Genomic DNA, 23,138 nt, shown 5'->3' with positions numbered 1-23,138 from the left:
CACATTGTACCGATGTGGGGAATCGAACTCGAACTTTCGGCGTGACGAACCAACGCTTTAACCACTAGGCTACCCCGCCTCTCCTCTTTGTTTAGAACAACAAGGACATAACATGAACATGTGAAACTGACAAGGGAATTACTGGTGATATCGTAACACAATAGAAAGTTCACATTACAAATAGTCCTTACAAGGCAGCAGTTGTCAGGTAGATACTCTCCCTGTTGTCGGGGTAAATATGTAAACACTGAGTATAAGGTACTAGTTTGTAGTTCAAAGTAACACATTAAATTTATGCACATTTAGCTGAAGATACAATTTACTAATATTATACTACTAACGTAAATGATTTGACGCCGGACAAATGATCAGAAAATATGATTCATTTTCAGCAGACCCAGACAAATACACTTTAGGATGTTCTAAGAGGAACATTTTCTTCCCATTTCAGTTTCCAATTTATATGAACTGGGCTAGGCATACTCGGAATGTCTGACAGAAATACGTCTGAAACGGTTTCCAGCAATTAGACAGATTGAGCTGTGAGTGGAATGGACTCTGAACTTTAAATATCTACACAAGATTTGCTTGAAGCTGTCTGTCCTAATCACTTACGTAACGTTATGAGAAACAGATTGGCATACTGTCCGAGACCAAGTGAACACAGCACCTGTTAACATTTGAAACCCAAATGGTTTGCCATAAATATCGCACAAAACAACATATCAGAATAGAAGCGACAAAACCCTTTCCAAATCCCGTCAGACATCTCTGCTAAAAGAGGAGTCGAGTGTACAATTGTGACTATATAATGAGTATGTATCCATCAATTCATTCGCGTTAACCGAGTAGCCGATATATATGTAGGAAACGACTCACATGAAATGAGTGAGTGAGTTTAGTTTTACGCCACTGGAATATTCCAGCAATATCACGGCAGGGGCCACCTGAAATGGGCTTCACACATTGTACCCATGTGGGGAATCGAACCCGGGCCTTCGGCGTGTAGAGCGAAAGCTTTAACCATATCCCCAAATCGGTGTTGTTTGCTGTATATTGTTTTACTTTCAGCAAACCTTCGCTATCATGTACAATGGCACCTTTCGTTGTGCTCTGTTTGTGTGAAAGACACATTCCTCTGTTACTTATAATAACATATTTTGCAGTCAATGAAGAAAACTTTTGGGGCTGTATATCTTCTTTAACAATGATGCTAAAAACATTCTAGCATGAAATGAAATACTATTTTGGGCTTGTTCTTAGGATATAAACTGACATATTTACGACCTTGTAAACAAAGAGCCGAGGTGTGATATTCGTGGCCCTATGTCCCATGTGTTATATAATGAATGAATGAAAAACTAAATGCTTATACATTGTATTTGAAAAGGTATCTGGTCCTGACGTTAATAATGTCCTACCCTGGTACATACGAGTTATTACCTGTAAGGGTATATTGTTGTCTATGGTAGAGTCTCATTTAGTGGTCATGTTCCAATATCTCAATATGTCATGGTCCCATCTCTGCCTGTGTCACGGTCCTATCTATTCGAATGTCACCAGCACAACATAATGTAATTTCATCTCCTATGTAATGGTCCCATGGTCAGTGACATGGTGACACCAATGCCACTGTGACATCCTCCTGTCATTTCTCACCTGTGTCTGAGACTAAAAGTAAACCATCGTGCCAGAGACCTGGTGGATTTACGCCATCATTGATCTGGTTGGTCGCCGCACTCAGCAGTATTCCAGCTGTATGGCGGCGGTCTGTAAATAATCGAGTCTGGACCAGACAATCCAGTGATCAACGGCATGAGATTCGATCTATGCAATTGGGTTGAGTTGAGTTGGGCTTTACGTCACATCGGCATTACTCCAGCCATTATAGTGACGAGATCAAGTTTCCATTCATTACCTTACGATGACGTGTCAACCAAGTCAGCGAGCCTGACCACCCGATCCCGTTAGTCGCCTCTTACGACAAGCATCTACTCCAGATCTTCACGGGCACGCCATGACTGAACCCAGTCACTTACTTAGTTCCACTGGCGAGAACGAGCCAGTGGTATGTTCAAATGTTCAGATTACACTATTCAATGCCACCGCCTCCGTGGTGTAGTGGTTAGAGCGTCCGCCCGGAGAGCGGAAGGTCGCGGGTTCGATCCCCGACCGCGTCATACCAAAAGACGTTAAAATATGGTACTTGTTGGACCCTGCCTGGCGCTCGGCATTAATGGGTACAGCAAGGACTGGTCGGCTCGGAGTCAGTATAATGTGTCTGAGTATAATGTGTCTGCGGCGCGGTATCTCCATGGGCTAGCACTATAAAACCAGCTTCAGTCTGGGCTAGTACAAGCAGACGCACATACACATACACACGCATGCACGTCGTCATATGAGCGAAATATTCTCAAGCACGACGTTAAACCCAATTTCACCTCACCTCACCTATTCAAAGCCTAAGAAAACATTCCACAAATGTTTTTGGGTAGACATACGGAGATTTTTCAAGTGTGACGCATCAGCTACAAGAGGTATGTCCGATTCAGTTCCCGATTTAGTCGTACCCTATGTCCATTGTAGAATATCAGTACATCAAAATATTGTGTTTGCCTAGTCGTTAATTGTCCATATTTTCATTTGATACCATTAGCTCTGGAATCATCTCTCCTTGATACTGACTCATAAACACATGCTCAGGAAGTAGTCGAAATAGTACAATCGACTCTTCTCTTGGCTTACTTCTAGACGTAGCAAAGGTTTTGTGGGTTTTATTCATATTGAGGATCTATAGTATTCCTATATTAGGAAATTCTATATTCTATAAAAGGCGTTGAATTGGTTGGGCCAGAAGTGATGTTCATTTTCTAAATCTACTTCCTTAAGCGTCTAATATTTTCATATAAATATTATTTATTTACGGTATTTTCCTGGTATAAAAATCAACAAAAACAAAAAAACTTCCCAAAAACCCTATCGAATCATATCATGTATTATGTAATGCACGTATGGGGCTATGTGGTAGCCTAGTGGTTAAAACGTTCGCTCGTCACGCCGAAGGCCCGGGTTCGATTCCCCACATGGGTACAATGTGTGAAGCCCATTTCTGGTGTCCCCCAACCGTGATATTGCTGGAATATTGCTTAAAGCGGCGTAAAACTAAACTGACTATAATGCACGCATGCTCCACATGCTGCAGATGCGTTGATAATTTTGAGTCTCGTCACAATTTGAATATCATAACACGTCTGTCATGTCAGCATGCAGTGCGGGATGACGTCATCAAACTATCACATGCCCACTTTCATCATACCCTTGTCATTAAGCCGCTGTCATAAAGCCACGGTAATAAAGCCTTTGTTATATGTTCCTGTTGACCTAACGTTGTCAACAATAAAGGATTATGTTGTCATAGTAATATGGTAATAATATTGTCGGAAGTATTACTTTGTGTACGTTATGCTCAGTATTACCTTTGTCATACACAATTTGGTCAGTGACAGAAAACAGAGTAGATCGAGGTGCTCGAGTATTGTCCAGATTTCATGATCACTTATGTTTATTATAGGCATATATGATATGATTTGGTTGTTGTTTAACGCCGCACTCAGCAATATTCCAGCTATATATGGCGGCAGTCTGTAAATAATCGAGTCTGTACCAGACTGACTGACTGACTGAGTTTGGTTTTACGCCGCTATAAGCAATATTCCAGCAACATCACGGCGGGGGACACCAGAAATGGGCTTCACACATTGTACCCATGTGGTCTGTACCAGACAATCCAGTGATCAACAACATGAGCATCGATCTATGCAATTGGGATGCGATGACATGTGTCAACCAAGTCAGCGAGCCTGACCACCCGATCCCGTTAGTCGCCTCTTACGACAGGCAGGGGTTGCTGAAGATCAATTCTAGCCCGGACCTTCACGGGTCAGATATGATGTGAGCAGATGGCTATACTTTATCCGACACACTTGGATTGACGTGTTTCCGATGTGTCATTGAAACCTATTCACAATAATAAGCGTTGGTACCATCATGTCGAATTTCAAAACAGCATTGCAGTCGTATCAAATTACAATTTTAGAGGAGAAGTATAGCAAATAGACAAGGTGAGTAAATTGATATATACTTCAAGAAACTGAAACAAGCATGGTTCAAATATTACAAAAATACATACCTTAGTTTCACGATATTGTGTCATAATATATTGTGCAATGACCACATGCATACGCGATGGAGATATATATCTATATGCATGTTTCTATTATTATACTCGGGGGACGGCAGAAACGAGCTTCACATATTGTACTAATATGGGGACTCGGACCCTTGTCTTCGGCGTGACAAGCATACGCTGGAAGTGCTATGCATCCTCATCGCTCACTCAAACTGTGACAAGAACCCCCATAGGTATTTAGCAAAATACACGACCTTTACCTAGTCCCTCGTTTTTTCTTTGGGATGGAATTATCAAAACAGTCGTTTTAATTTGTTTTTTACTATGTCTCCATATATTGTACAATATACGTGCTTAATGACATATAACTGATTTACTGATTTTATACTGTGCTTGTGGAAAGGTAAAAAACAACCTAGTAGTCTTAGGCCAGGATCCCTGTATATTACTTTAACCTGACACTTTAACCCGTGAAGATCCGGGTTAGAATTGGTAATATGCTTGTCGTAAGAGGCAATCGTATCTCAGTTGAACGATGTTCATGATAGTAATCACTGGATTGTCTTGTCCAGATTCGATTATTTACAGACCACCGTCATATAGCTAGAAATGTGCTGATTGTGGCGTTGAACAAACAAACAAACAAACAAACAAACAAACCTGTTATACAGCTGAACTACTGTCCACAGTGTTTAAACTCAAGGGGTGGTGGGGTAGCCTAGTGGTTAAAGCGTTGGCTCGTCACGCCGAAGACCCGGGTTCGATTCCCCACATGGGCACAATGTGTTAAGCCCATTTCTGGTGTCCCCCGCCGTGATATTGCTGGAATATTGCTAAAAGCGGCGTAAAACTAAACTCAGTCAGTCAGTTTAAACTCACCTACTATATTTTCCCGTTTGCCATCACTACATTTCCATCATTTAACAATGCATGGTTTCGAAAATACCGTTGCTTCTCGCCGTGAAGATTGGACGACATAGATGTTCCATGTCGCGGGATATTGTTTCAGTGTCTTCCACTGTAAAACTGAACAATTTCGTTTTCATCGTGACCAATTATATCAATTCTTCTTTTGCGACCAATAGTTTAATCCTTCGATGCCTACCCTTTTGTTCTACGATAAGAAACACTTTATTTTAAAGCGAAAAACGACCAATCGCATCTACAAATCGCAACCAATAGTTTCTGCTTTCGAGACCTATATTTTTATTTTGTAACCTGACAACGGTTTTCTTCTCAAAGACAAACAATGTCGTGTTGACAAAGGGTTTCTTATATTGTGGCCAGTATTGTCTTCCTCCATGGCCTACGTTTTCCACTGTCAACATGTTTCAATGATTCCGGCCTTAAACTACTAAATGTGTTATGGTCTAATGCCTTCTCTCCCGACTTTATTGCGTGTGGCGGCACCATTGGACAAGCCAGGCCTCGACTGAGCTCGGAGAATGTCTGCGAGGAACCGTTATGCCCGTCTGGACATGCATTGACTTTGATCAGTGTTCAGCGAAAACACGTTATTCATGTTTGCAAAATATTACTTGAATATGAAAAACACATGGAAGAGATGTCTTTCAGTGGCATTTAGAAGTTGTACATTGATGTCCAAGATATTTTTATGGATTAAACTTCTTTTTTAATTTCTCTCACGACGTTTCGAGACCATAGTCCTAACTGCCAGTTTACGTGATGAAGGGACCTTGAATGGTCTCGAAACGTCGTGAGAGAAATTAAAAGAGAAGTTTAATCCATAAAAATATCTTGGACAACAAGGAAGAGTTTATATGGATGTCAGCTTCTTTATTATGAGCAACACAACGTTTCAGAGTGTATCCTCCGGATCATACTCAGGATCAAGGAGTAAGGATACACTCTGAAACGTTGTGTTCCTCATAATAAAGAAGCTGACATCCATAAGACACTCTCTTCCTTATGTGGATCACTTCTAAATGCCTTCCAAAGATATGAAAAACACGTCTACATTAACTTTTAAAAGTTTTAATGAAGCTTTTTAATAAAAGTATTTAGAATATAATATTCTAAGGCTATAAAATATGACGAATACCCAGACTTGTTCCACTGGGAGACATTGTACTTCACAGTCAACTATTGTACGCTGGTCAAGTATGAAACTGTTTACACAACTGCCTTAAAATAATATTTTAAGATACTGAAACCTGTACATTCCGGATCCCTTACTAACTGGAAACCCCGGAATCCATACGATGACTGTTTTGAATGTTTAGGGACTTTATTCGTGATTCTTTGTTCCAGGACTAATCCGTCCGGATTAACGGGGTTTCACAGTGATAAAGGATTTATAGAAAGAATGAAATCCGTGACTATCTTCCTTCCACAGATGCAATACCCTTGGGTGGGCCTATGTGAGCCTAGTGGTTTGGAAAGCTTCACCGGAATCTTTGCTTGTCGTGGAAAGGAATCTGTGGTAAACAAACAAACAAACAAACAAACTATGGTCTGTGGACAATACGTAATGCTTGAGACGGCCCGTTGCAAAAGATGTAGCGACCAGACGTTGAATGACTTCGTTTTCGAAACTAAGGCATTGTCTCCTCGTGTTCAATGTATTAGGTGACTGCTAGATTCGTGTATATGAAAACACTTGTGGAAATTGAGGAGTAAAATAAACCAATCTTCTCAGTTTATTTTACCATATGTTTAATTCTCAAGTGAAAATATCACAAGTTAGCCATATTATATTAATAAAGTTAACTCTACTGGATCTTCGTCAGCACTCAAATAAAACTTCTGCATAAAGAAACCTTCTTAACAATAAAAAACACGCATCTCCTGATGGCTATCTTAGGCATGTTATTTTTAAAAATCATAAAATTTGCTTTGTTTCGGCACAAATTTACATTTCATACATGGTACGCGTTATGTGGTTGCAGATTCATTTCTTAACAAATTGAGTCTTCATTGAACCAATATATGTTTACACAAAATTACCCAGCCTCAAATTACTTTTTACAAATTGTAGCATGAATGGTTGATGGTTAAATAGACATAATCTAAACTGACACCAGTTCTTGCTCTTGCTTTGTTTTGCTCCTCGGTCACACTTGAAAATTAGATTTGAACCCAAAATTACAAAAGTTAGGATAAAGTTACAAAGCCGAAAACAGTCACTGAAGACGTTACTTCCAATACTCAGCCAAGATACTCGCACCAAATACATTACCACCAAATGACCATTTCTTCTTTGTTTTATTTCAGCGACAATCAAACAAGGGAGTATACTTTATTTTTTCAATTTTTAAAAATGAAATTATTTTATTATATTTTTAAAGGTATACTTTATGTTGCACGTCGCTATATTCATGTAGTGTTATACACATTACAAGCCTCATTAAATAGCACAGCATATATAGGTAGATATATTTACAAGTTTTAGGCTGAATTGTTTTATACAAAGACTTAAAGCGAAGTGTATATTGAATATTTGAATATATTGAAACGATAGCTTTTGCCCGTAGATTAATATATGATATTGTGACAGTGAGAAGCCGATTTATACAGTTATTGAGCTATGGCACCCATGGGTGTTGATTATGCATGTATGTGAGATTCGAACCCGTACTTGTGTAAACTGCACCATCATGCAAGCTACCACAGCGCCTATTCCTGCAGTGAAGGCATACGAAAATACAACGATTCACAATATAAGTTAATAAATATATTGTTAAGGCGGTTTTGTTAACCACTCAGAGAATATCCCAGTATACGTTATTTTAAACTGTAAGTATGAAGGTAGTGCTGTTGTACACGGCTTTCATCAATATTCCCGAAATAGCACACCATAAATTGGTTTTGTTATTTGTACTTCGGAAATCGAACCCTTTACAGAAAGCGAGTCTAAGAGCAGTGACACATTTAACTCTCCTAGCTTAACACAGACACATACGGTAGTTCCAGTACTAAGGTAGGCTTGTGGAAGTGGACGCTGTTTTTGCGTAACGAATGATTTCTTCGACCACTGGGCTAGGAATTCCCTACTTCCTTACATCAAAATGTAGGGGAATCCGGTTAGAAGAACAAAGGACATTTCTCCAAAATTCCCTATTCATTGATAACATCGTATAAAATCGTTAAAGCCTTGTAATATCATACCAGGAACTGATTGTATAGAACGTACACAGCTCGACCCACACAAACGATGCCAAACAATTACTGTTTTTTTAGGACGAAGTGATATGAGGAATTGTTATATTAACAGAAACCCCCGCCCCCCTCCCCATATGCAACTAATCTCCCAGATACATAGAAGCAGACTTTTACGATAAAACCAACATAAAGAAGAACCAAAACTAACGAAAAGCGATTATGATGAAGATGTGTTCAATACACTATGGCAGGTGTCACGAATATGTTCTTCACGTTTGATAAACAAAACATGAGTATCTATCCAGAACATTTTAGACAACAATATTTAACACAGTTTGATTAATGTTTAGCATGGACCGTATCATATCACACATATTTTAGGTAAAACCATTAGGCCTCTCAGGTGAGATAAAGAAAACACTAATACGAGAAAAGTGAAAAATAATTTATTTATATATATTTAATGTGTATTTATACACATGCAACGACTCAATGTAAACCTTCGGTGGAGGTAAATTGTAAACGCGAACCTACTGGCTGAAGCGCCCCTACAATCCCTTCGGGACACTTGTGGTCATCTGCTGGGCACTGCAACACATCGGACACAGGTCGTTGTCAGCAACAGCTCAGGGAACTGTTGTCCGGCTGCAACAGAGGACTGGGGGATTCACGGCGGGCGAATTATCAAGAGCGTCGCCTTAGACCGGTTCATTTCGTGATATGTTCTTGTGTTAAATACCAGGTTAGGGAACTTTATCTACACAAGATGTGTTAAAAGAATACTGTTGATGTATTATGTAGATTTATAACTTGTATGGCATGTGTTATAAAATCTAAAATATTTGTTTAAATTTGTAATACGGAGTGGACGGAATGTACATTATTTTAAACTTATCGATTTGATGATTTAGATCTGTATAATTACAATAATTTAAAGGCGTTTTTCAAAGTTGAAGTAGTTCTGAATTTGCTAAGGAATTTCCTTGTCAGTGTCTTTGTTTCCATAACACTTCAGAGCAACGTTAAGAGTTTTATACACATTTCTTTCAAATGAGGTTACAGTTTTCCTGATATTTCAAAGTTCTGAAATGAAAAGTTGTTTAGTAATTAGATAGGAACAAAATAAAAACGAGTGCTCTTGTAACTTTAACTTTGGTTTTAAAAACTATTTAAACAATACTTAAATATCACGTTCAAGGGTTGTTTGAATCGTGTTATGTTTGAATTCAATAACTGAGACAAAATCAGTTAAAAAAAGGAGCGATTTAATAAAACAACACTGAAAAAATATCACATTCTTCCGCAAACATTTGTCATAAAATGAATAAAACACAAGCGTAATGTGTACTAAAAAGTATTGTCAATGAGATCAAATCCATGAATATTTCACGGCTTTGATATTATTGTCCACGTAAACATACTAAAAAGCGTGAACCTCCCTGACAGCATTCTGACCCCACCCACCCGTCCTTATCCCCCCCGCTATCTAGATCTGCTCGCGAGTCAACACTTCTTGAAGAGGAAGGTCTTCCTTACTCTAATCATTTCCAATCGGTAGCAGAATCGACCAATAGAAACGCGAGAATTGGAAGAGTATAATTTAATTTACTCTGTCACACTTCTTGCCTCTTAGATGAAGCGACTGAAACGCGTACGGATTTGTCACCGCGCATGCCGCATTGTGAGCCGCTATTCTCTTCAGGCCGTCTTGAACGCATGTGCAATTGGGGGTGGCGTATAAAAAGCGAGGGCCTTCATCTCAGCTACAGATCGTTCGTCACCAGTCAGCGAAGCCACAGCGAAAGCGCTCAGCGCGGCGTGCTCCTACTGACAGAAGGCTGAGACTTCTACCGATAGTGGTCATTGACAGACTCAACAAGGGCCGTGCGCAACTGTTACCCGGCCCACAAGTAGATCTACTACCTGCTGCTAAGATCGGCAGGGTCTGCTTGATAATACGCCAGTTTTCGCCGCTATTGATAGTCTCTCTCGTGGGACAGTATAACCGCTAGATGTGTGAAGTGCTTCCAGTCAGCACGCTATCTGATTGTTGCTAACCGCTGGGGCCATCTGTCGGCGTTCAACCCCTCTAGCTCCGCTATAAGAAGCGGTTAACCTGGGTACCACTGCCTTTCGACATCACCGGCAAACATGCCACGGTCGTTCCTCGTGAAGAAGTCCAAAAGTGACGATGACAGGCCTTCCTACCACAGCTACAGAGTGAGGGACATCTACAACGACGATTCAGTCGACAGCCTCAAGGCAGCTACCCCATACACTCCCGCTATTCAGCCTTTGGCCGTCAGAGTCAACAACGGTAGGTGACAATCTTATTTTGAGGATTCTCATTACCTTTGCTTTTGATATTGTTTAATGTCACTGCGGGATGGTAGATATCTCCAGGAATTCCGATGGATTATCATCGCGAGTATATAGATCGATATGCCGAGATACTTCTTAATGCTCTCCAATAGAATAAGCTTATGAACCGATGAACTATACCGTGAGAATAATGGGTAATTTATCTACTGCCTCTGCTAACCTGTTGTGTTGCGGACAATCGATATCTAATGTTTAATTCTTTGATTTGCAGGCTACATTCACGATGTTATTGCTCCGGTCTGGATCCAAGATGGCGGGGAATGCGAAAAGACGATGGAAGGGGCGTCTATGTCCAAACCCGACTGCGGGACGTCGACGGCGACGGAGAGCATCCCCGAAGAGTCAGACGACGACAGCTTCAAGGACCACGTTGGTGTGACAATAGGATATACGTACGATGCCTTCTTTATCAGTGATGGTCGATCTCGGAAACGGAACGCTGTTGGAATCCCGGAGAAAAACACTGGCAAACAGCGCTACACGTGCAACGAATGTGGAAAGGACTACGCAACGTCGTCTAACCTTTCACGTCACAAGCAGACCCACAGGAGCCTTGACAGTCAGCAAGCAAAGAAGTGCCCGCATTGTGATAAAGTTTATGTCAGTATGCCCGCGCTGTCCATGCACATATTAACTCACAACCTGAGACATGCCTGTGACGTGTGTGGAAAGTCATTCAGTAGACCGTGGCTGCTTCAAGGACACCTTCGATCCCACACGGGGGAGAAGCCTTTCGGATGTGCCCACTGTGGCAAGGCGTTTGCCGACAGATCGAACCTGAGGGCTCACATGCAAACCCACTCAGCCTTCAAACATTTCAAATGTAAGCGTTGTGATAAGTCGTTTGCTCTCAAGTCGTACCTGAACAAACACTACGAATCTGCCTGCATCAAGGACTGAGGTTGTGCGGTTTTTTCCAGAGTTTTTTTGGTGCAATAGAACTATTTTGTCTAATTATATACACACGATTATATATGTTGTAGACATTGATCTGACAGTGTACATTATATTGACTGTTTTATCATATTTCTGAAGAAACTGTTTTTAAATATTTACACTAGGTTGAATCAGTGGTGTTCGACAGTTAATGTTACACCGTCTTTGTTACGAGTTTCTATAATGGTGACCATATGGTCGACTCTAACGGGGGCTTGGTCATCCACGAATGCTATTGCCTCCATTGTTACCCCCTCCCCTCACACCCCACCCCCTCCGGTCGCGCGCCTTTGATTCACCCCCTTTTTATCCTAGTGTTGATCCGCTTGAATTACAGTAACATTATTTCCCAAACCAGACTCAATTATCGGGGCTGATCGATTCTCGCTCTCCGACCCCGAAGCTTTAACAAACATCAACAATAGCAAACACGAGTGGTTATGAGTAATTTAGTAGCAAGCAACTGGTTGGCATTGGGTTATTTATAATTCATAACATTAATATGGATAATTTCCGTTAGCTTTTGTTTAACCATCTGACATGGCAGAAAAATCCATTCTTTGTCCAAATTCCCACGATCTCTTGGATTCGTTGCATATAATAAAATGCAACCATGCTTTGTTGGGTTGAATTCTCTTTGTTAAAAGCAGTTACATTATCAAAAAGGCGCCGACTCCACCACGCAATGTCCCACTCCCATGCTTTCCTGTTCTAGCGTTGTGAATATCTAACGTGTATTTTTCTATCAGATTGGTGCATTATGAAGTGAATGTTTTCACATGTTCCGCGTACTCTCGAGCAGCAGTACCAAGCGTCGGGAAACGTGCAATATTTGTATATTTTAGCAGAATTTCTGCAGCCCACCCTGCGGTTTGTACTTACCATTTGTATATACCCTTTGTACAATGATTTCGCCTAGCGTTCATCGATAGGGCATGTAGAACCTACGTTTGTATTCTCGCACATAGTGTTTACTCTGTGTCAGTTGCTCCAACTGAATCTCTTTCACCATATTAAACATATCATATTTTCCTACGTATGAATTGGGGTCTTGAGCGACCATCATTTCATTTATTAGGATTTTTTCCTACTACTTAATGTTTTGTAAGTAGAGTATTTTTCACACTTTTACACCCAGTTTGATCTGTATCGTGGCTGCCTCCTGGTCACCGCTCCGTGTTAGAGAGATGCACTTTCACTTATGCAAATCACCATATTATTGCCCTTATAAGGACCTAGCTCCAGAACAATGCCTTGTATATATCCAATACCTCAACAGTATTACTTTGTCAAGAGCCGACAGCCGACTGGCAGTCATAGTCCCATTTTGCGTCACAAAGCAAAGATGCGTACTTAATGTATATAGTTCTTTATATCGTAGAAACCAAAGACATCTTATTTACAGCACTTTTTACTCACCCCACAGTCATTTTTATACAGTCATTTTATACACTCGGGGAACACCGATCCTTGTCACTTTTATCTCTACATCTGTATTTTATATTTATTTTCTACTTTTATGTTTGTTATTTCATTTTTGAGTTTGTTGATTTTGTACCTTCTTTGTCACTTTGTCATTTTTTCCAAAACCACACATGCTGAAAAGTGCAATATGTAAATTGTATATTATATATTTATACATAGCAATAACTGGACTTGGACCTTTGTCCGGGCTTATGCACAAGCATAAATTTTCCTGCTTGTTAAATAAATAGATCAAAATAATATATTTCTTTTGTCTTGTTTCCTAAACAGCTGAAAGAATCGCGGTGAACTGCCGCCATACAGCTTGGAACCACTCACAATGGTTTTTACTCACTCACAAATTGTTTGTGATTAATTCAGATCATGAAACTCATTTTAGGTAGATCCTGGCAATCTGGCTTGATATCAATTACATACACTCCTCCTTCAAGGCACGCGTAGCAATGCATTCTATCAAGCAACAACATTGATCTTATTATCTCGCGTATTTATGGCATCAGAATGACGGGATTCGACTTCTAGCATGTGCTACAAGGTAACGTTGGCCAGTTTTAGAGGACTTGGAAGACTTGTCACCAAGGTTTACGCGAGTGATGGTAGAAAGTGAATGCCAGAGAAGGTTTAACGTGAAACTGTTTGGCTTAGTAGAAACGACTGGGTAAGCAGATGGTCACGAGGCGAGTCCTGTCGATCTGATAATTAGGGGTTGTCAAAAGAAGATGGGTGTATTTTTATGGTCAGAATTTCTACCTTTGCTTAGGCACGGTAGTCTGTGAGCAGAATTCATGACCAAAGCATTTAGTTGAGAGACACACCGAGCCAGGCTTAATTACAGGGTGTTAATTCATACAATACTGGCTCCAATGTTGAGAGAACATACCACGAACTGGGTTGGATTGACGAGGACACGTCATGGATATTTCTTTCCAACTTGCAAATAACTGTATTATTATTTTCACATCTGAGAGGGCGAATCAGGGATGTTAGTTAGACACGCTCTATCTTTGAATCCTTGGGTGCAGTAATTACATATTTTTATAACACTGAACTATTTTATATGTCTCCGTGGTAGAAGTATATACGTTTGGTAGTATTTTTTCTTGGTAGTGTTCTAGGCCACACATGGGAAACTAATCCTTGAATGAGTTAATTGCCTATTTTTATAACACTGAAGTGTTACATATATCTCTACCACGTGGTATAAAATATATATATTTGACAGTAATTCTTTGTTGGCTGGGTCGTGATCCACTCATCAGACGGGCCAGGATCAACAGTTCGATCAGTGTTCAACTATCTACACCATCTTCGTGCTCTAATCACATCTAACTTTGACATTCTGCACTAACAAGGAAATTAGCCCTCCCATGGGGCCAGGCGGCAGGTAGCAGGGGTACCTAATTGCCTGTGTGAGTTGCCCTGTGGGTATGCTGTGGGCTTGAGAGTAGTGTGCATAATACTGCAACACAGTTGTCCGTGTTATCCAAGTCTTGTCAGTAGCTATATGCCAAAGTTGTGGCTTTTACAAACTGTAGCATTTGATGGTATGATTATATCAAAGCTGGACTTTGCATGATTGAATACAGATACACCAGTTGAACTTACTGATAGAAATTGCTGCCTTTTAAACATATTTGTTTTATAAACGTTTCAAGGTTAGTTTTCTAACAATGGACGAGTGGGCCAATTGTTGCAATTCTGAAAATATTTGAAATTTCGTGACTCGTGTTGTTTACTCGGGATGGATGGTCAAATCGTTGCCTTATTCAAAATATTTTAAGTTTAATGACTAGTTTTATTCACTCGGGATGGATGATCAAATCGTTGCCTTATTCAAAGCACTTAGACCAAAGTTATATTTTGATTGCACCAGCTGAACTGCAGGATCCGTCTGAGATTGAGATCTTAATGCTGCGGGTTATTGTTGCCAACTGCCAGGCTACCGCAAGCATGTCAGTCAAAGGGATATGAGATTGCACAAATGTTCCTGGCGTTGTGTTTTCTCAAAACACATATCACAGACAAAGACAGGGCTAATCCATGGCTATACATTCATAATCGATGATATTAAATTGAATACACTGCCAGGATAGCAAAACGTAATGGGATGTCTGTGGTCGGTGGCCTCCATTATGGGGACGGTGCTTTAGATAGAACCATTACAGTGGACGCTGATGGATACTGTATAGAGGACAAAACCCGTAGGTTGAAAACCACCAAGGTATAATCTCGCGAGAGTTAACAGAACACTGAAGACAGTAACAGGTCGACTAGCTGTTGATTTTCGATCTAACAGGTTGCTCTCGGCAAATCGATCAGGCGATTGCACACCGATTGAACGAGCGCTACTCCATCATGCAAATTTAATGATGCCAGTCGATATCGTCTGCTCGAAGAGTATTTGCAGAAGTGACGCGCTCAAACCCGCGAAAAGATAATTGAATGGATCAGACATAGTATGTACAGTTTGCTGGATCGATGTTAGTGCCGACCGTCTTGGGATGTCCCGGTTCATGTAGAACCAGCGTACGTCATTCTTTCCTGGTCGACCTGTAGACTTAGAGGAACTCTGGCAGCGGTGGCTACTCGCTTTGAGAGCAGCCACTAAGGTGCTTGCATTTTGTGCAGATTGATAAAACAGAGTAAAAGAGTTAATAACATTTCTTAGGTTTCGATTAACAGATGACTTTGGGTTTAATATTATCTTAACTTTAGGTGTGACAGGAATAACAGTCCTGTTCTAACCGTTCATTGATATTTACAACTACAAACCACAGCCAGGCAACTTCTGGTGACCTTGACATTGTTCGGACCTTTATTATCGGCAAGAAATCTTTATGTCCGCGAGGACTTAATTGTGAGAATGTTTTTTACAGACTAAAGTGATTCTCGCTGTGTAACTGCACATGCGCGCATTGTGTTTGTTTTATCTCGGTGCACTAGAATAGTGAGAATATACCAAAGTGTGCTGTTAGGTTAGCTTGAGTTCACAAATTTAAATTCATATCAGAAGCTGCCTCCATAATGAGTGGAAAGAGCGTCTGCTTGGATAGGCCGGTGGTTTGATCTTCGCTGTGCTTCAAACCAAAACGTTGAAAGATTACACATGTTGTTACCCTGCCTGGAGCCCAGCATTAAGGGATGACACATAGACTAGTCAGAGTCTGGGTCTGTTTGGGGCGTTTGGGTTACACTGCTGCGTGGTATCTCAGTGGGCTAGCACTATGAACATACATGACTGCGGACTAGTAAAAGCATAACATAAAAAACAACAACACACGCACACGGACTCAAACTCACACTCACGCACACATATGCATGCACTTTGCTATAGAAGTGCAATAACCTGAAATCCAATTTCACCTCACCTTAAACTGTGATACATTTAACCATTTGATAAGGCTGTGAATCGTATAACCGACGATAACCAAGCTTCGGGGTTTTTGACACCCATTCTCAAAGTGTAATGCATTTTGTGGACAATTGGCTGCAGGTGCAAGTACGTTCATCAATGTGTCCCAAGCATCACCTCCATATTATTCCTATTTCACTGATGTAATGATCATCTGCCAGCTCTAGCAGACTAACGGTCAAATGCAATGTTGGGCTGATCTGGAGCTGTATACACAAGGTGAATCTCAGTACGCATAGTGCTTCTTAAATTTGTCTATAAGGTCTGACAAATCCAAAGCAAACAAAGACCAGAGTGCAAATTGGGTCAAAGCTTGGATGCGAGTTCAATTAAAGTCACGGAACTGGTTTATTTGATAATGAATAGTACCGTAATGCGACATAAATAAGAAGTAAACACCCCCAGTGTTCTATTTGTGGACAAGCGTCTCCGCTAGTCAGGAAGGAAGAGATCCCAGCGCATCAATCATACAACCCAATCCCATCAAGCACTGATATGAAGGTCCGCAGCCCAACGTTCTTCCAGCCCAGCATCCAGGCACCTGTGCACCAAGCAAGACACGTGGGACCAAAGACGTTCCTTTCTGATTGCGGAGATAAGATGCGAACCTATGAGGCCATAAACTGTAATTTATGTCATTAAGCCGGTGAGTTAATCTTCTATGAGGACACCATACCAGCACATACATGTAGTATCGACCCCAGCAGGAATGTCCCAATAAATCCTCCTCCAGAATTCTCCGAGCTGTCCTGGGAGACTCAATCGATCTCTGTGTTAATTCTGTCATAAACAGCAGTTATTCTTCGCACACAGACATACAACACGTCCTATATTTCGGGGGTGAAGCCCGGGCTGTTGCTGGCCTTAAGCCTGATTAGTACGTGAGTCTGAATGTAACAAGGGCAGAGGGTTGTGGGGCGGAAGTAACCAATCTGCTCAGCAGGATGTGCTGGGAAGTAGAGAGAGAGAGAGCTCCCCAGGTACTGGATGCAAACCTGTGATGACCCACTGCACGCATCAGTCAATAAAATGTTGATCTTTTATGTAATATCTAGCGTTCTCGCTCTCTATTTCAATCATCTATCGATCTTCTTGCATCTGTTCTTACTCTGCATCCTAGTATCCTTTCCTACTTTCATCCTTCGTCTTCCCTGATCTCCGTCGCTACCAAACATCTTCATCCTTCATCTGTCAATCTCTGGGATATCCCTTCTGTCTAGTGTCTGTTGATCCTTTCATAATAACCTAAGCTGTTAATCTCATCGCTCTGTCCATCATTTCCCCAATCCGGTTGAGATCGGATTTTCACCTTTCTGTCCATGAATCTTTTCATCTACCCATCTTACCAGGGTAGTTGTGTATCTATAATATATTCACTTTCACACTATTCACCTTTATCTGGGCATTAATCGACGTCACCTCTTTCAAAGTTGACGTATCTACCCTTTCCCTGTAGGTTCGTATATTTCCTCTTTCCATCCACGTATTTTTCTTCTATCCGTTCACGTGATTCTCTTCTGTCCATCCGTGTGTTTCCCCTCTATCCACCCATCTGTTTCCCCTCTATCCACCCATGTGTTCCCCTCTATCCACCCATGTGTTTCCCCTCTATCCACCCATGTGTTTCCCCTCTATCTACTCATCTGTTTCCCCTCTATACCCCGATGTGATTCTCTTCTGTCCATCCGTGTGCTTACCCTCTATCCACCAAGGTATTTCTCTTATATCCACCCATGTGCTTCCCCTCTAACCACCCATGTGTTTCCCCTCTATCGACCCATCTGTTTCCCCTCTATCCACCCATGTGCTTCCCCTCTATCCACCCATCTGTTTCCCCTCTATCCACCCATGTGTTTCCCCTCTATCTACACATGTGTTTCCTCTCTAACCACCCATGTGTTTCCCCTCTATCGACCCATCTGTTTCCCCTCTATCCACCCATGTGCTTCCCCTCTATCCACCCATCTGTTTCCCCTCTATCCACCCATGTGTTTCCCCTCTATCCACCCATGTGTTTCCCCTCTATCTACTCATCTGTTTCCCCTCTATACACCGATGTGATTCTCTTCTGTCCATCCGTGTGCTTACCCTCTATCCACCAAGGTATTTCTCTTATATCCACCCATGTGCTTCCCCTCTAACCACCCATGTGTTTCCTCTCTAACCACCCATGTGTTTCCCCTCTATCGACCCATCTGTTTCCCCTCTATCCACCCATGTGCTTCCCCTCTATCGACCCATGTGTTTCCCCTCTAACCACCCATGTGTTTCCTCTCTAACCACCCATGTGTTTCCCCTCTATCGACCCATGTGTTTCCCCTCTATCCACCCATGTGCTTCCCCTCTATCCACCATCTGTTTCCCCTCTATCCACCCATGTGTTTCCCCTCTATCCACCCATGTGTTTCCCCTCTATCTACTCATCTGTTTCCCCTCTATACACCGATGTGATTCTCTTCTGTCCATCCGTGTGCTTACCCTCTATCCACCAAGGTATTTCTCTTATATCCACCCATGTGTTTCCCCTCTATCGACCCATCTGTTTCCCCTCTATCCACCCATGTGCTTCCCCTCTATCCACCCATGTGTTTCCCCTCTATCGACCCATCTGTTTCCCCTCTATCCACCCATGTGTTTCCCCTCTATCTACACATGTGTTTCCCCTCTATCCACCCATGTGTTTCCCCTCTATCCACTCATCTGTTTCCCCTCTATACACCCATGTGATTCTCTTCTGTCCATCCGTTTGCTTACCCTCTATCCATCAATGTATGTCTCTTCTATCAGCCATGTATTTTCCTTCACCCAAGTGTCCCCCCTCTATCCATCTATGTTTCCCCAAATCTCCTCGTCTACTGAATCACGCCGGCTTCATGTAAATCGGCTGTTAACCTTTCGATATATCCCCCATTCATCTACCCACCTCCTCGTTTCTCTCTGTATTCACATCGCCTTCGTCGGCAGTGATCGCCTCGTTACTAATAAATGTCAGAATAACAGTTTCAAAAGGAGACTTTTTGAAACTAATATTTTCATTTTCGAGGACGCATTTATGCCTGGGTTTCACTTCTCAATAGCAAAACAAAAATCATGTTTCTCGACTAAACATTCAAAGATGTTATTGCATCACAACAACTGGCATCTTGGGATACGGCATGCCATGAACTGATAATAAAGCAATTGTGTTATCTCAGTCAATATATCCAGGAATTGCCACTAGGCAGCAACCTGGCTAATCTCATTATATTGACTGTGGATCTCGCGAGACTGTCAAGATGGCGGCGGGTCGTGATATGGCCGCCTGTTGAACGTCTCGCGAGACGTATAGCGTGACCGCGACATTATTTGGGAAGTTCACATCTCCGGACGCGGGATAGCGGCGTCTGACACGCGATGTTCATCACTATATCACCCGCAACACAGCTAATTGATTAGATTGCAGGGCGATTTGGCTCCCGTTTTCACAGCCGCGTAGAGACTCGTAAATACGATCAGGAATTAGTCGTATCGGTGTTATTTTCGGGACGATAAAACGTTGCTGTCTGGAAGGTGAGGGACATGCCGGTGTTGTGGTTACCCCTTGACACAACATGGGACAGGGTTTAGTGTGGGGGGTAGTCCTTGACACAACATGACACAGGGTCTAGTTTGGGGTAGTCCTTGACACAATATGACACACGGTCTAGTTAAGGGGTAGTCCTTGACACACCATGGCACATTGTCTAGTGTGGGAGTAGTCCTTGACGCAAACATGACACAGGGCCTAGTTTGGGGGTAGTCCTTGACTCAACATGGCACAGGGTCTAGTTTGGGGGTAGTCCTTGACGCAACATGGCACAGGGTCTAGTTTGGGGGTAGTCCTTGACGCAACATGGCACAGGGTCTAGTTTGGGGGTAGTCCTTGACACAACGTGGCACAGGGTCTAGTTTAGGGGTACTCATTGACACAACATGAAAACACTCTAGTTTTGGGGTAGTCCTTGACACACCATGACACACGGTCTAGTTTGGGGGTAGTCCTTGACACAATATGGCACAGAGTCTAGTGTGGGGATAGTCCTTGACACAACATGGCACAGGGTCTAGTGGGGGGGGTGGGGTGGTTAGTCCTTGACACAACATGACACACGGTCTGGTGTGGTGTAGTCCTTGACACGGTATGACACAGGGCCTAGTTTGGGGGTAGTCCTTGACACAACATGACACACGGTCTGGTTTGGTGTAGTCCTTGACACAACATGACACAGGGTCTAGTTTGGGGTAGTCCTTGACACAATATGACACACGGTCTAGTTAAGGGGTAGTCCTTGACACAACATGGCACATTGTCTAGTTTGGGGGTAGTCCTTGACACAATATGACACACGGTCTAGTGTTGGAGTAGTCCTTGACACAATATGACACACGGTCTAGTGTGGGAGTAGTCCTTGACGCAATATGACACAGGGTCTAGTGTGGGAGTAGTCATTGACACAATATGACACAGGGTCTAGTGTGGGAGTAGTCCTTGACGCAATATGACACAGGGTCTAGTTTTGAGGTAGTCCTTGACACAACATGACACAGGGTCTAGTGTGGGGGTAGTCCTTGACACAATATGACACACGGTCTAGTTTGGGGGTAGTCCTTGACACACCATGACACACGGTCTAGTTTGGGGGGAAGTCCTTGACACAACATGACACACGGTCTAGTGTGGTGTAGTTCTTGACACAATATGACACAGGGTCTAGTTTGGGGAAGTCCTTGGGGTCTAGTGTGGTGTGTAGTTCTTGACACAATATTCAAACTGTTTATCGGTAACGAAGTTGAGTTTGAGGGTAGTCTTTGAACTGTTTATATTTAACGAAGTTGCGTTTCGAGGAAAAAAACTTGCGAGCGAACGCCGATGTGTCAAACGTTAATGTGTCAAACGTTGATGTGTCGAACGCCGATGTGTCAAACGTTGATGTGTCGAACGCCGATGTGTCAAACGTTGATATGTCGAGCGCCGATGTGTCAAACGTAGATGTGTCGAACGCCGATGTGTCAAACGTTGATGTGTCGAACGCCGATGTGTCAAACGTTGATGTGTCGAACGCCGATGTGTCAAACGTTTATGTGTCGAACGTACACTTGTCTCGAAGTATAAGCTTTTCTCGTTTTCTATTGTGTGTAAGAGAAAAAAAGTAGTAGACGTCCGACGCCTTCATCACATGTGGCTTTCTTCGCACATGAGGCCAACACACCTTGCTATGACTGGCATGATGTCAGAAAGGTGGCAAACACATTTTTTTCCTCTTTCGTCCTCGTGTTACAAGTGTCTTACCCGTGGAGAGTTGATTTTGAGAGAGACTGCAGGCAGTCTGCTTGCAGAGAGCACGAATCCGTTTGGGCCAGCTCGAACTGATAGATTTCATACATGGTTGGAACCGTTACATGGGCACATTGATTGTCAACAAGCATGTCCCTATTTTGAAAACTTTTTAAAAAAAACGTCGTGAACGCTTGTGGCGTTCTCAAAAAGCCTTAAACAGCTATAAAACCTTGGAAGCAATGTTATGAACTCGAACACGTCCTTGCCAAGCTTCTTCAGATATAATGGAGTTAGCTAAAGTGGTGACAATCCCACAATCAATCACGTGCGATCTCATGTTAAATAACACGAATGTTATTTTTTCGTATTTTGAATACTTCGTAAGCATTGTCTCAAACTTTCCCCAAAGTCTACAATATCTAATTTATTAAAGAAACCCGACATATCCTGACTCGGCAACAAGACCAAGTTTGAACTGCATGGATGTTCTTGGTTTCTGTGACCTCCTGTGTCGGTGTAACATGGGGCTTGTCCACCCTCTGTGGCTCCCGTACCTGCAGATGTCATAACGTCATGTATATTAGATGGCGTTTAGAGTAATTGCTGGAAGAATCAGCCCCGGCTGTTTGGATAACGTCTGTGGACGCTGGTGATGTGGAGAGCCGAGGATTGATTCTGATAGTTGCTAACAACCTATACGTGATGATCCATGAGAGGTTGCATTGAATGGTGCGTCCTGACATTTTACTGGTGTTAATCTCCCCATCTTCATAGATGAAAGAGGTGCTTTAGTTAAATAACCCGTTCAAATGTCTTGTAAGTAATTTAACATTTCCATTGTCGTCGTTGAAGAGCTTAGCGACTGCAAATGATATTTTTTACAAAACCATTTTCAGAATTTCCTAAATTTCACAATCTATGAATTCATCTGTGGCTCAGAACTGTTCGGCTTTAATCCTTTTCATGCCATCAAATCTGCTCAAGCATTTAAAATATGGCTTTGTGTAGCCCTAATGTCGCATGGGCGAATATCTCCATATATATTCATTTTAAAAATTCCTGGATAAAAACACATTATAGGGCTCTTGAATATGGACTCATAATAAAGGCCCTTGGATATAAACTCATAATAAAGGCTCTTGTAATAAAGGTCCTTTGATATCAACTCATAATAAAGGCTCTTGGTTATTAACTCATAATAAAGGCTCTTGAATATCAACTCATCACAAAGGCTCTTGGAAATCAGTATATTAGAGGATATCATGGATTGTTATCGTATGATGTTGACGTTATCAAAGGGAAATGCACGTCGGTGT

The 23,138-nt window shown here is 41.9% G+C and overlaps 1 protein-coding gene and 1 long non-coding RNA gene across 2 annotated transcripts; one reads left to right on the top strand and one right to left on the bottom strand.

The window, feature by feature from the left end:
* Nucleotides 1–6,328: 6,328 nt before the first annotated feature.
* LOC124262869 lies at nt 6,329–10,935 on the bottom strand. Its single transcript, XR_006894713.1, has 3 exons — nt 10,854–10,935; nt 8,846–8,956; nt 6,329–6,627 (listed from the first exon to the last, which is right to left on the bottom strand). It is a non-coding gene; the product is annotated as an uncharacterized LOC124262869 (long non-coding RNA).
* On the top strand, nt 9,943–13,354 carry LOC124262861 (transcriptional repressor scratch 2-like). The gene is made up of 2 exons (XM_046697446.1): nt 9,943–10,628; nt 10,905–13,354. The coding sequence occupies exons 1-2, from the start codon at nt 10,463–10,465 to the stop codon at nt 11,591–11,593; spliced, it is 855 nt and encodes a 284-aa protein (XP_046553402.1). The 5' UTR covers nt 9,943–10,462; the 3' UTR covers nt 11,594–13,354.
* Nucleotides 13,355–23,138: the final 9,784 nt, after the last annotated feature.

The sequence above is a fragment of the Haliotis rubra genome, unplaced genomic scaffold, assembly GCF_003918875.1.
Source record: "Haliotis rubra isolate DU_JTF1 unplaced genomic scaffold, ASM391887v1 Scf12, whole genome shotgun sequence".
Classification (NCBI taxonomy): domain Eukaryota; kingdom Metazoa; phylum Mollusca; class Gastropoda; order Lepetellida; family Haliotidae; genus Haliotis; species Haliotis rubra.
Note: the sequence above shows the minus strand (reverse complement) of the source record. Positions and strands in the feature narration are given on the sequence as shown.